General features: G+C 38.2%; 2 protein-coding genes across 3 annotated transcripts in view; both read right to left on the reverse strand.

The window, feature by feature from the left end:
- The window catches only part of LOC428421 (macrophage mannose receptor 1-like), a 37,818-nt gene extending 35,080 nt beyond the window's left edge, over positions 1-2,738 (reverse strand). For both annotated transcript variants that reach the window (XM_040686159.2, NM_001319010.2), the window contains exons 1-2: positions 2,565-2,738; positions 481-879 (exon numbers count right to left, since the gene is read on the reverse strand). In XM_040686159.2, coding sequence (XP_040542093.1) covers positions 481-879; positions 2,565-2,631 — 466 coding nt within the window. In that variant the 5' untranslated portion in view covers positions 2,632-2,738. The remainder of the gene's footprint in view (positions 1-480; positions 880-2,564) is intronic.
- A 1,226-nt stretch (positions 2,739-3,964) lies between these two features.
- Positions 3,965-14,023, reverse strand: part of LOC771876 (macrophage mannose receptor 1-like) — a 31,021-nt gene continuing 20,962 nt past the window's right edge. Inside the window, 9 exon segments of the mRNA NM_001318433.2 lie at positions 3,965-4,655; positions 5,187-5,216; positions 6,939-7,112; positions 7,737-7,853; positions 9,032-9,178; positions 10,146-10,311; positions 12,104-12,179; positions 12,182-12,332; positions 13,825-13,927. Of these exon segments, the coding sequence (NP_001305362.1) occupies positions 4,417-4,655; positions 5,187-5,216; positions 6,939-7,112; positions 7,737-7,853; positions 9,032-9,178; positions 10,146-10,311; positions 12,104-12,179; positions 12,182-12,332; positions 13,825-13,927 (1,203 nt within the window). The 3' untranslated portion in view covers positions 3,965-4,416.

Consider the following 14,023-nt stretch of genomic DNA (forward strand, 5'->3'; position numbering starts at 1 on the left):
GGGAGGAACAAAATGGTAGCGTGTATGGGATTATTTGTTTTCATTTACTATCAGAGTATTAAAAGGTTTTTTGCCTTTTATCCAAGATTGTTAACAATATTTTACTGGTACTAGCAAAAAAAAAAAAAAAAAAAAAAAAAAACTAGCTAAACTAGTATTTTACTACCAGCCAATTAAATAAACTAAAGTGCTTAGTTTAAAGCTAAAAATTAAAAAAAAAAAATAGGCTAGATCCTCATTTGTTTTGAAAGTAAATAAAAATCTGCAACTTTTTGCACATATACTGTATTCTGTTTGAAGCCAAGCATCGTTGTGTCTTAGGATGGAGGAATGTGACTTGTCTGAACTGATTGTCTTCCACTTCACCATTGCTCCATGGGGAGCAGCTGATCTTAGATGATGAGGAGCAGAAATAAAAGGACCCTGCCTGTGATGGCAAACAATCACAAGACACTATGAGGACTAATCTTCAAGCTTTACCTTTATAGTCTTGAGAACACAAGTCATCCGTGGTTCCAAAGATCTTCCATTTGTTCATCGTACCTGATCCTGAGTCCAGTACAATATTATCTTTTTTTCTTTTACCAATACTGAGAAATAAGTTCTCTCCATGGATTACCAAGGTTGAGTTTATGCAGCCCCATTTTTGGAATTCACTTTCTTTGTTGCAGGGATACAAAGAAATTTTAGCCTGGTCTTGCTTGTAGCGCACTCCCAGACACTGTGCAAATGCCACACTCATCACCTGGTGGTCGGACACCCACCTGAATTTCTGTAATTCACTGTTTTTGTTGCAAGCAGCTATTCTCACTGCATGAGAACTCTGAGCGATTAGGCACAGTTTACTATCCTCATTATATATTAAAAATATTTCATTGTCTGTAAAACAAAATAATAAGAATTAATGTGTGAACAAATAGTAACGGGAGCTTATGAGAAAAGGTGTGTATTCTGCTGATGTTTCTACACTGATCTGCTGACTCATGTTATGGGACTTGGAGTTCTGAGCCACTTTTGCAAAAAGTCAGACAGCATTTTCAAGATTTTTTCTTCTGAGATAGAAAAATACATGCAACTCATGTAAATACAGTACATGGTAACAAGAGAAAGTAAATTATTTTATGACATTGTTTCCAAAATGTCATCAGTATAATGGAATTTTCATGACTATGATGGATTTTATTTTTCCATATGCATCCTGAAATATATGTCTTTAGCAATTTCTGAAAGAAACCTCACTGAAGATTCAGAAGTTTGCCATCACTTTGTGCACCATATACTTAAATCTTCTTACATACATCTCCAACTGATTGCATTTGAATTTAATTCAGTTAATGAGTAAGACTCCTGTGATGTCTTCATTCTTTGGTAATTGGCATGTTCTACTATTTTTTCAGGATAAGGAACAGTGATTTGTACTCTTGCCCTGTTCTAGTGCGTTCTCATTTATACATTTATCATAAGAAATCAATACAATTAAGCATAACAAAATTCCAAGCAAATTTTCACAAGAACAAGCACTGAGCAGTGTATGGTGGTAAAGATACTATGCATGAGTCTGTGTTTCTGTGCTTTACTGGGGAAATATAGTACACTAACACTAAACAAGATAGTTAACACTCCCAAAGGATTATGAGCAGCCTAAGTTAGTACTCCACCATGACTCATGGGTCCTGCTGATAAGGATTATCTACATCACAGTTGTGCACCTGTCAACATATATCACTGTTATTCAGTTTCCTGTAAACAGAACTGCCTGCTTTTCATAATGTCAAATAGTGTATAACTCCCACTAGGTTTGGTTCATGAGGGAGAGAAATTTCATCTACAAGGACTGTCCTAGGTCTTAGGGGACAGCAGGGCAAGGCTTTGCCCTTTGGTACTTCATATCTTTAATTCCTGCAGTGAACAGAGATGTAGCATCCCTCTGCTATTTGTCCAAGACAGTAACTGCAGAGGGGACTATGAAATACCCTTCAAAACACAGAAATAAATTCCTAAGATGGGGTAGGATATTAGGATACTGTCGGTATATAGTAGAGAATGGGACAGAAAGTGTCTTAAGAAAGTCTGATTAATGAACTTTTCATGATTATTTTTGTCATACCTGCATTTAATGCTCTAGGTCTCCTAAGATCCAGTGTATCTTATACCAGTTTAGTAATTTAGGAAAGTTTCACTTCTTCAAATCTAAATTAAGAACTAAGACATAGTTCTTTCCTTACCCATTTAAACTGAAAGCTGTAAGTTGGATTAAATCTTTTAATTATTACATCTAACTACTTCAGAGCATACTGTAGTGTGCTAAATTTCAGCTATTGCCCCCATTGTCCTGACCTCTGACTCCCAACTTTGCCCTGTTCCGATCTTCCTTTCATTTTAAAAGTGAACCAAAATCTTTACCGGCATCATTCCTAAACTTCTGAGAACCACTCCAGTTAGGATGAATACAACATGCAGGATAGCCACATAAAAACATCTTTAAGAATTTGAGAAAAGAGCAAGAGAACAAAAACTCCCACTTTCACATCTATTTTTGCAGGCGATAGAAGACAACGACTCACCAGATGTCTGAAAAGCAGTTGTAACGAAAAAGAAGAAAATTAAGATTGCAGAAGTCAAGTATTTCATTCCTTTCTTCTTAATCACAAAGAGATGAGCTGAAATTAATTGCTGCAGTAGAAATCTCAAAGGAACAATTGGTGCTGGGTCCTTCTCAGCATTGGAGAGTTTTGGTTGAAAGAGAAAACTTGATGCTAAATAAAGACATATCCCGTCACGTGTGATATTTTTGAAATAAATAAATAAATACAGAATTCGGACTTTGCATCTGAAACTTCATTTTCACTGTCAAATGGGTAAAAATACAGTGCCATAATTTCACTCAATGAATTTGGCTCAGGAGAGCCAATATAAATTAGCCAAATCTTCACAAATCTTTCTGTTAACCAGTGATTTTAACAGCAAAACAGTTTGAAAGCTACCTTTCAAAAGTATTTAATCCATAAAGTATTAATGCATTTTAACACTTAAAAATTTGTTTCTTGCACCAAGTGTCAGACAAAAAGAAATAATCTCAAAGAAATTAGATGTAACCCTTTATTAAGAGGAAATTTATTAAGAGGAAATCAAACTTAGCCATGGTGTAAAAAAAATAAACAACACCCTTTCTTTGTTTTGAAGGAACAATATTCAGCAGAAACCGCCTTCAGAATTTCTCATATTTTTGCAGCTTTGTTATTAAGACTAATTCACAATATATTCTGCAAAGCTAAAGTGTCACTTAATGTATGAGAAGAAAACCATTTATAGTGTACAGAGGTGTGTTACCAATATCAGCTATCAAAATATGACTATTATAATGACATTACTTACTGTATTTATTGAGCTTTTATTCATTTGCTTACTCTTTTTGTTTGTGTAGGGTATATCATTGGCCATCAAGCAGCACTTGACTGAAATCAGTGTCAGTATTTAAATAAAGATAAATGTGGGTATATGTTGTAATTTATACAAAGGAAAAAAATGTGTAAGATGAAGGGGACTCAGTAAAAATATCTCAAACACAGAATGCCCTTTATTCCCTGACCTCTGCAATATTTTTTGTTTGACAGCAACATCTGCCAGCCAGGAGTCCAATGTCATGGGTATCTTTCCTCCTCAGTGACCTCTCATACAGCTCTTATGAGCTTTTGAAGGGTCTGTTTCCCTGGAAATCCTTGATATCGTTTTCATTTCATTTTGCAGTTAGCCATACACATGGAATTTATAGACAACAAACAGCACAGTAATCCTGTAAGGCAGTATGCTGCCAAGGCACTGCTCTATGCTCCCCTCCTTGCTCGGCTGTGTTTTCTCAGGAGAGGCATGGACACGGTGTCCTGCCTTCAGCTTAGTCAGAGAGCTAGAGGATAATAAGAGAAGACATCCAAAAATGAGCTGCCAAGTAAAATAAAAGCAGGAATAGATTCTACCAGCTTTATTTGTCACTTATGTTATTTTATGGCTTATTTATATTTCTTCTTCGTTATATTCCTTGTTTTCACGTTTCTTCCTGTTAGCCTCTCTCTTAAGATTAATGACACATTCAATTACCAATTGTATAACATCTCCATATGCTAATTCAACAACACTTGAGTACCATTACGTAAGATATTGATCTTTTATTTACAGATAGACAGATCCTTTATAGTCTCATAGTTGATGCAAAATATTCAGTTGTAGGGTTGAAGCCATGATGAAGGACAGGTATCTCACTTACAGATGCATACCTCTATAGTGCTTACCCCATACCAAAAGAATAATTGCTGCTTTAGTTCATATTGTATGCCGGTGCATGTAATTTTTACTAAGATTTATTGATTCTAGCTAGATTACTTTTTAAGCTTTGATTTACAGAGTAGCTGTGTTATCACATTACACGTCACTGCGTTCACTTCCTCCTTTGCTGCTGGCAGGATCATTTTCATCATTCTCTCTGTCCAGGGCACTGCTGTATTCCAGCAGCATGCTTTGCTGCCCCACTGCTCGTTCAGCCTCACTCTGGATTTTGATCTTGAAGAAGAAATAAACCATGAAGCCCATGCCTACTAAAATGACGAGGACCAGAATAAGGAGTATCCAAACAGTGCTCTGATCATTGTCCTTTCGGCCACCTGTAAATAAATATAAAGCAAATAGAAGTAGGTCGACCTATATCCATAAATAAATATGTAAACTTCTAAAAAATATGAGTCTAGTTTCCCCTTAGTTACTGTGGTGTTAATCAGGAACCCAAGCTTATGAAGGAAGTGGAAGATAACCTCAACATCCCCAGCCTTCTTCCACTGCTCTCTTTGGTAAAGAAGCTGTGGTCAGTAAGATGTAAATACTCTTGTATGCTTTTTCATGATAAGAATTACATTAGAAAATCTAGTAAGGTGTAAATTGTGTCAGTTACCTTCAAATGCAAAAGGAGAAGAAAACAGAGGAAGATCATTTTACATAAGCATTTACTTTTCCTGAGATGCTGTATGTCTCCCAGGTACTGCTAAGTGATGCTGGTAGTGAATTCAATGGCAACAGTAAATTAAGCCCACATAAATAAATATATAGAAATCAAGTAAATTATAAGTGCCCATCCATTAAAAGCAAGTATTTATTTTCACATCTCTTTGAAACTATTGGGAAAGAAAAATAAAGACTACCTTTCACATTTGCAACTGCTTCAGGAATAGCTGTCAAAAAGAAAGACAGATGTTTAGTCAAAAACACATTTCCATCCAGAGAGCTCCATGCTCAGCAAAAGACCAAGTAACCTACACATCTAAGTTACTTCATTGCTTCTCCTAGAAGCATGATTGCTAAATTAATGAAGATGAAAGTGTATGAATGATCTTAACCTGATGTTCACTCTAATTAAACCACATTTTGCATTTTAAGCCTTCTTCTTGCCTCTTTTCCAATAATCGCAGGTACTTCTGACTGTCAGGCAGGCTCTCCTTTGGTTGATCCATCTAGTCCTCTTTACTGCGTCCACATGCCAGCAGGCCAGAAACAGCTTGATCATTTGATGAAGATATTTGACAACCCTCCCGGACAGCATGCAGTTCCTATGAGACCCAGTGCATTCTAATGTACCACAACCCATTTGCATCCGCAGCCACGTTTGTAGGCTCAGACTTTCCTATGCAGTTGTTCCCAGCTGTGCTAAGAGGGTACCATAAGAAAGAGATGTCCCGCACGCAGGCGCAGCCAAGAGTGCTGGGTGCCAGTGGGAATGGGGTGGTGCTCAGTGCTGTAGGCATGAGGAGCCAAGCACTGTGCACATTGAGCTCTGGGCTGTTTGCAGGCAGGAGAGGCATTCCTCTCTGTAGTGGAATGTTTGGTTGTTCTGATAAACCACTCTGCTGGAGAGCCTGGCAGCAGGGATATGTGCTGGCATTGTTTTGGCATTGCACTTAAGGACCATTTGCTAACAAACCCAGCCAACAAAATAAGCGTTGGTGCTGAGTGTGTGCTTTCTGCTATGGCTGGTAAGGAGGAATTCACTTTCTGCAGTGACTTTTTCTCTAGTTGCTCAAAGAAAACAAGGAATTGCCTCAAAAGAGGAATTTTCCTTTTCTGAAAATGCTCTGCCATCACTACCAGTGTGTACAGCTGCCTTCCTCACCAGCTGCAGCTCTGCCCTGCTGGGAGAAAGGGCAGGACCTCGGAAACTCCCCGAAACCTGGGTTTGCAAAACAGAGCAGGAAATAGTACTGTTGTTTTTTCTTTTTTTTTTCTTTTTTTTTTTTTTTTTCTTCTGTGGAATTAATAGTTAAAGTCAAAAATACCACATGGCTCTTGGCTCACTGTATTCTGATATTTCTGCTTCCTGACCAAAACAGATGGTGCTCAATTACATAGAAACACAACATTAAAAAATAAATGCTAACCAAAACACTTCTACTATTTTCAAAGGTCACTATACATCCTCTGGATTCTGCTTCCGTTCTGTTATTGTTGAAATGGTATTGCTTCATCTATCTGTTGCTGGAACAGTGTGTAACAGTACAGAAAGAGGAAGAAAAGCAAATTATTGATACAAATCTTGTTCTGTAGCAAAGGATTGGCATTTGCAGGAAAGTGTGTGTGTGTGTGTGTGTGTGTGTGTGTGTATCAGAGGGGAGCAAAACCACAAAGAGTTTAATAATTTTACAGAAAACATTCATCCTCTTTAGTTATAAATTGAAAATTCATTACATGTGAGAAAATCTGAAGTTATAATGCAGTAAGACATTATGAAGCACCAATGTGTTTAACATTTTTTCTGAATGTTGAAACAAGCAATAAGGAAAAGTCCATAAATAAACCATTTTATGTGACTTTTTGTGTGCTTCTTATAATAAAGATTGTGTGTTACTACTACTAATAGAATACCATAAACATCAAAAGCGTATATTGAATTAGTCACTTACTCTTTGGTGTCTTACAGATAAACCCCTTTCTGGAGGAGCAAGGGATGCTATTCCAGGACCCGGAGGAGGCAGAGAGCTGCACACAGTATTCATTCTCATGCTGCTCTTCCAAAGGCTCTGCTTCACCCCAGTTGACAAAGTCCAGCACACTGTTGTCTTGCCAGAGCAGCTGCCCTGGTGTTGCAAATGTTTCAGCAATATCAAGCATCACACATCAAAGATCTTCATTAATATTTGTTTTCCTCTATTGATTAATTTACTAGGCCTAATAAAGTGACACCACTTTCGTCACTTTGTGACTATTTTATAATGCATTTTCTCTAATTCTCTCCTTAAAAACAGTGTCATTGCTTTTCAGTGTTATTATTTTATTTTCTCCATATAGTGAAGCCTGACAGAGCTCCAGCCAGACATCCGCAGTGCAGGCATTGCCCAGCAAGGAGCAGACTGGAGTCTGGAGGACATTCCCAACCAGAGCACAAAGAAAGCAGGTGGGAATATTCCTTCTAATAGACCAGGCAGGGCTGTGCTTGCAGGAAGGCACGTACCCTTTTATAGATCCAGGCAATAGCCAAGAACCTTCACTGGAGCCAAGCAAACTTTTTTTTTTTCCTACAGCATGTTACAGATATTGTTTAGAAGAACAAACTTCCAATAATTTTTAAATCTATTTTTTGTTTGTCTTTGATGACTCTTTACCTAGAATTAGTTCATCAAAAGCAACAATATATCTAAATCATACTTCCATGCATTTAATGAATTCTATTTATGCTCATATATAGAAATTAGAATAGTTACCATTTATATTTCTGTATAATCCTATCCAAAAGCCACTTGTCTTGCTTGTATATAAGTCTGCATGTTCTTCCAGGAAGTTGGATTCAGCCAAGTCTACTACAGAAGTCAACATTCCACCTGTCACACATAAGAAAGAAAGGAGAGGACAGTTGGAGGTATTCCCTAACATAGAAGTCAGCCAAAATTAGAGGCTCAGATATAGGACAAGATTAATAATAAATCCCCTCCCTGATGGCAGAGGGTAAGGAAGGGTTAAAGTAGAGACCAGAAAGTAGCACAGGAGAACAGCACAGGCTGTCAGTGACGTTGCCTGAAATGAAAGACATGAAAAGCATGATGGGTGAGAACGAAAGGATGATGATTTTGAAACATCAGGCAAAAAAACAAAAACAAAAACAAAAAAAACCCACCATAATATTTTTCAAGTGTTTGGATGTTATTTTTCATAAATACTATGAGTGATTATTTATTCTTAATTGATTTGACAGGCTGATACATAGCAGGTAAAAGTGCTCAGCAAACAAATTTGCAATTCAAACTGCAGGATTAATTTTTCTGGCAGTGAGCGGAGGCAAACTATAAGTGGAGGAGGAGAGAGCTAAGAGGATCTAATGGGATGTGAAATAAAAGGACCTGTTATTTTGGGCAGAACAGTGCTTCCCTTTCTCCTTCATAGCCTCCTGAAGCAAGGATGAGGTTCCTGGGTATAATAAAGTGGTTCAGCAGGTGGCACATGGCCAAGCAGCAGTTCACGGTCTTTGCCAGAGCCAGACTCCCCCAGAAGGAGGGAGGAAGGCATTTGCTCTCAACCTGGCTCTACAGTCTGTGAAGTGAAGCCCATCTGTGAAGTGAGGGCTCTCAAGCAGTGCTTACAATACCCTTCCGATCACACATCACATCTTAGAAATAAGTAATTGCTATGATAGTATTTGCTTCTACTCTTGCATAGGGAGAGATACAGAAAAAGTAGAGATAGGGATAGAGATAAGTTAATCCATTTTTACATCTCACTAAAAATAGAAATTTTGTAGATGAACTAAAAAAAAAAAAACAGGAATAAGCAGAGCTGGTAAGAAAAATAAATAACCTATTAAACCAAAGGCAACTAATCACCTTAATTTGAAAGTAAGTGATAAGTAAACAGCATCAATGGTGAACCATGAGACATTAATGTTTCTTTTTGTTCGTTTGTTCTTTTAATATACACAGATTTTGCAACATTGTCAAGATTTTTCAAAAGCGATTTTTTTTATGTCAAGATTGAGATCCCAACTTTGAATAAAAGCAATCACTACCTGACTGAATGCACTGAGTCACAGACTGAACCCAGCTCATTTCACTGGGATTGAAGTAATAGCAGTGGCTTCGGAAAGGAATCCAAGCTATGTGACCTGACTGAGGACATCTTCCAATATCCTGAGGAGGATCAGAAGGAAGTATACCTGAAAGAAATGAAATGTTATGGATGCTTTCACTGATTAGATATTGCAGTTCTTCAGATATGAAATCAAGATTAAAAAAATATTTCTTAACAGTAGTGACAACGTACTTCAGTACACACTGCTAGAATTGTCAGTGACCGTGTTGAAAGTGACAGTGAGGAGCAGAACTGCTCAGTCACAGCTGAACAACGCGCCTGTGGTCTTCAGTGTTACCAACCGAATGAAACTGGGACTGCTCAAAGGATATCTGCGTGTTCAGGGCTTTTTAAAATTCCAGTTACTTGTTATGAGCATCAGCTTCATACAAATAAGAGATACAGTAAAAGGCAGATTAAAAAAAAAAAAAAAAAAAAGGAAGAAAACTCCCAAACCCTGAAGAGATTTGATTTTAAATGAGATTCCTACTAAACTGTAAGTTACAACTGAAATTGCTAATCTAATATTTTCCTTGAAATGATAATTGTTACATAATGAGTTTTACTGCAGACAGGGCATGGAATGATCTGAAACTCATTGAATATTTGTGTAGTTGCCCCTCATTTTCCCACAAGCAATGACATTATAGAGTGAAACATTGACATTGTCAGTTAATACATACATTTTTAATTAAAAAGAAAGTTGAAAATGTTTGGAGACATAAGTCAGAACATGGCGTAGAGAAGAAATTATAGCTACACTACAGAAAAACAGCTCAAAAGAAACTCCAAATTTCCATTAGTGCTGCATCAGAGCTAACAGCACTTCATCCAGGGCAAGTGAGAAAGAAGAAAGTTTGGTCCTGTCCCACAGTACGACAGAAGCATTTTAATTTGTAGCATTCTGCTGGTGAATGATGAGCTCATCAAAATAAAATATTATTCTTGCAAAACAAAGTTATTAGTCGTTAACATATACTTAGAAAAATGTAGGTTAGTCAAGGCAGATTCAGCAGGGTTTCTGCCTTAAAACCAAACATCATCAAACTTACCCTCAGATTTTTTGCAGACAGAAAAGTGTTTTTCATTACAGGGTGCTGTTTTCCATTCCCCACTGAGCTCTAGGAAGACACATGCTATTTTCTCTTTTGGTTCTTCATAGTGCCAATTAGAAAAATCAATTTTCCTTTTATCGCTCCATCTGTAGTACCCATAACTCTAGAATTGAAACATGTTTTTTAATATAGTTTTTCCACGTCCTCATCTTCTATTGCAGATAAGCAGATTTCCACACAAATGCACAATTTTGCAGTGAGATGTAGAATTCAGTATATCTGTGCTTGCACTATTAGAATATTAACCAGATTGGAACACAGCAGCGTAAATTTAAGACATAGAATGCCTCCAATGCTGTAACAGCCCACGATGGCGTTTTGAAGGCTGGATGGTGCTTCCAAGGTTCTCTTGGTGACAGTCCCTTGTTGGATGATGTGAGGAGGCAGGTCAGCACAAAAAGCAAGGTGACCATGAGGGACTCAAAGAGTACAGAACCATCAGGAGGAATCAGGGGTGTGAAGGTAGCTGTCAGACAAGGACTCTGAGCTCAACTGCAGTTCTGTGGAGAAACATTCAGGAGTAAACTGCAGCTACCACCACGAAAATCTGAGAAAATCAGAAGTTTCTTAGGAGTGAAAGATAAACACAAAGGGGCAGAAGCCTTTAAATCAAATATACAAGCTCCTCCTGAGCTCAGCACAACATGGGCGAGGTCACTGCCTGGGGAACAGGAAGAACCTCAGAGCTTCACCCTGCAAGAGCAAGGTCAGATCCTTTACAGATGTCTGGTGAGAAGATACGTGATGATCCAAACTTGTTCATAATAATTAGCAGCTTTCTAACACGTTTCTGTGACTGTTTTATCACCCAGCTTTGATATTAAGTGGACTTAAACACCAGCATTTGTTTTGGATAGAGGTCTCCTGTGGTGTTCTGCAAGTGTGGAGATCTGTGTCAAGCTCAGTGACACAGTCACATACCGATCACATAGACATTCTGAGATTTTTTCTAGTACATAGAGGCCATAAAACATAGAGAGTTAGAAGCCATAAAATATATATTTTTCAGCAACAGCTGCATTGTCTCAGACATTGTGGCCTTCTATTAGTGCTGCTGCATCGTATAATCAGAAATGTTGTTGTTAAACAACATTAATTGCAAGATCTCCCTAGGGATACTGTGATTCAAACATTTTACTTAGTTATATGTCAGTGTGAAATCACAATCAGCGAAAGCTATGACAAATAAAGAAAATTACTACTCATGAGAGAACTAATCTTTAATATCAACGTAGTTTACTTGCTCAAATAAGGATGCAATAAAAGCATGCTGATAGCGTATATGAATTGAGTAATGACATTTATCTGAGAAGCTGAAACTTATTTTGGCGCCCAGTTACAGAGCTAATGCTCACTCCAGTGTTCTTCTAGACAGTGCTGGACCTGGATTATCCTATTCACTTTCTAGGATACAGTTTTTTGTTTGTATGCGTTTTACTCTTACTGCTCTTAATCTTATGGACTTTGTGCGTATAACAAGGAAGGTTTTCAGAGGCATATGATGCCTCTGTGAAAACTCCTGACCTAAAATTAGTGATAAAAGTACAACTGCCAATGATCTCAAGGTGCTAGCATTAATAACTTTGTTGGCCCCTTTGAGTAGTATTCATCTCTCCTAAAACCGGTCATCTAAAAGTTTACCAGGTAGTTTGACATATGTGTATGTCCAAGATTCCCATACAGTTAGTGAAGAGATCAATGCTGTCAGAGGCTCCCACCTCCATTGCCTGGGATGAAGTTTAATGTTTTTAAGATGGATAAAGCCAAATTAAGCGAGTGTTGTCTGCCATTTCTAGGCCCCCAAACCGATTCACACTTCATATCTCCCTCCTTTAATAACAACACAACCAAATAACAGTATTTAAACGTACCAACCTTCAACTTATTAATCTTACCAAATTGCTGTTGATTCCAATCCATAAGGGTTCACCATACTGTGCTGCCTGGAGCAGGAGGAATATATTACTGTAAAATCTGAAATGCTAGCAAGCTCTGAAGACTTCTCCCTGCAGGCTTTTCTTGCTTCTTCCCAACTCATTTTAGAAGGAATGATTAAATAGCTACTGTTACCATAATGGAGGAAGTCAGAATCTGGAGCAGTTGTGGAATGGAATAGTTCAGGCTCTGCAGAAAGATTTGAGAGGAAGGAGAGAAAATATTGATAGTTCCTAGCTGCCTAAAAAGCAGTACAACTTCTCAGTAATGGATAAACATAGTGTAGTAGACGGATATTTTGGTATTTTGTTATTTTGTATTGAAATACAGGCATTGAATAAATCCATTTATCATTTAAAATGCAGGAAATATTTAATAAAGGTAACTTAGAATTGTTTGGAACTATAATTGACATAGAGCACTCAGGGATTAGGGAGAGGCAGAAGACAACCATGCATGTCTGCAGACAAACTCCCAACCAGATAATGACTGGACTAGGAGATCTTAGTGGTCTTTCCCAGCCTTAATGATTCTTTGAAAAAAGCTATGAATATGGGTCACAAAGCTATTCTCTATTCAGTTCTCCCTAGATCTCCTACTGTAGTACAAGTGAAATTCCTCCCAAGCAGTAGCATGGAGCAGGATCCTTCTTCTTTTCAGTGTAGGATAAAGTGAAAAAAGAAACTGTAGTTGCACCTTAAGTGGTATATATGGAAGTAGAAGAGATGGTGCTGAAGACAGTAAAAGGGCATTTGTGTCCATACAGTGCTGAGAACTCCCTCAAGTTGTCTCACTAGGGATGACCTTGTGCAGCTTTCTGCCACTGCATGGGGTACAGCCTGAAGCATCTGGCCCAGCTGTGGCTTCCCCTTGTATTTTTAGCTGCAGAACTTGGTTCACTACTCAACAGTTCCTGTTTCTCTTCCTGCAGACTCTGCAGGGTAGCTGTTCTTGGGATGTCTCCCACCCTTAGGATATATGAAGACAATTTGAACTTTCATCCTTCTGATCCTTAGTTTTGTGATATAAAAGCATTGCAAGAGACTGGTGAGCAAAATAACCAGTTTAACTGAACTTAATTAACCCCTCCAAGGGAGTATGTGAGGGGTTTTGGTGAGAAAAAGTATTGATGTTGAGGTCTGGTCGCTGCTGCTTATGAATTAAACAGTTAGCTGAGATACCTATGGTGAATGTTACTTATACATTTGTCTCCATGCTTTGTATTTGCCTTTGCAAACTAATCTTACTCAGATATCCATATCTGTGCCTGTTAATTAGGTCACAGACAGCCAAACTCCTTTTGTGAACACAGAGAAACAGGATTTTCAAGGCGCAGATCCTCTAAGTTGGGTAGGGCACTTCCCTCAGGATCAGACGGATCCCGCCTCCCAAGAGTCCACTGTGTGCAGGCAACCCGTCTGTATGTGGATCTGTGGTCTGCAGGGTGGGTACATTCAGCTCCCCTGAAAGCTGTGAGGGGAGGGGCTGTAAAACACAAACTTTTCTGTAATCCTTATCCCAGAGCAGGCTTCATATCTGGAATTCTTGAGCTAGGAAAGGAGCCCTGCTTCCTTCACCTCAGTTTTTGTAGACACAAGCAGGCACATGCAGCACTTCTGCTTGTGTGCTCATATTGCTCAGTACCAGTCTTCCAACAAAGAGTTGGAAAAATAGAACTTACTGCTGTCCATCTGGCAAATATAGCTTTTGTTGTGATGGCAGTCTGTGTTTTCCCACTTCCCTGCTTCATTTACAGACCTTATCATCATTGCAATACAGTCAGTCTAGGGGAAAAAATAGAAAACAAAGCTATAGCTGATAAAGTGAAAAATATCTAGCGAATAGAAAAGTCTAAGGAGGCCAAGTTCGTAAGTTCCTTT

This window comes from Gallus gallus, chromosome 2 (assembly GCF_016699485.2).
Source record: "Gallus gallus isolate bGalGal1 chromosome 2, bGalGal1.mat.broiler.GRCg7b, whole genome shotgun sequence".
NCBI lineage: Eukaryota > Metazoa > Chordata > Aves > Galliformes > Phasianidae > Gallus > Gallus gallus.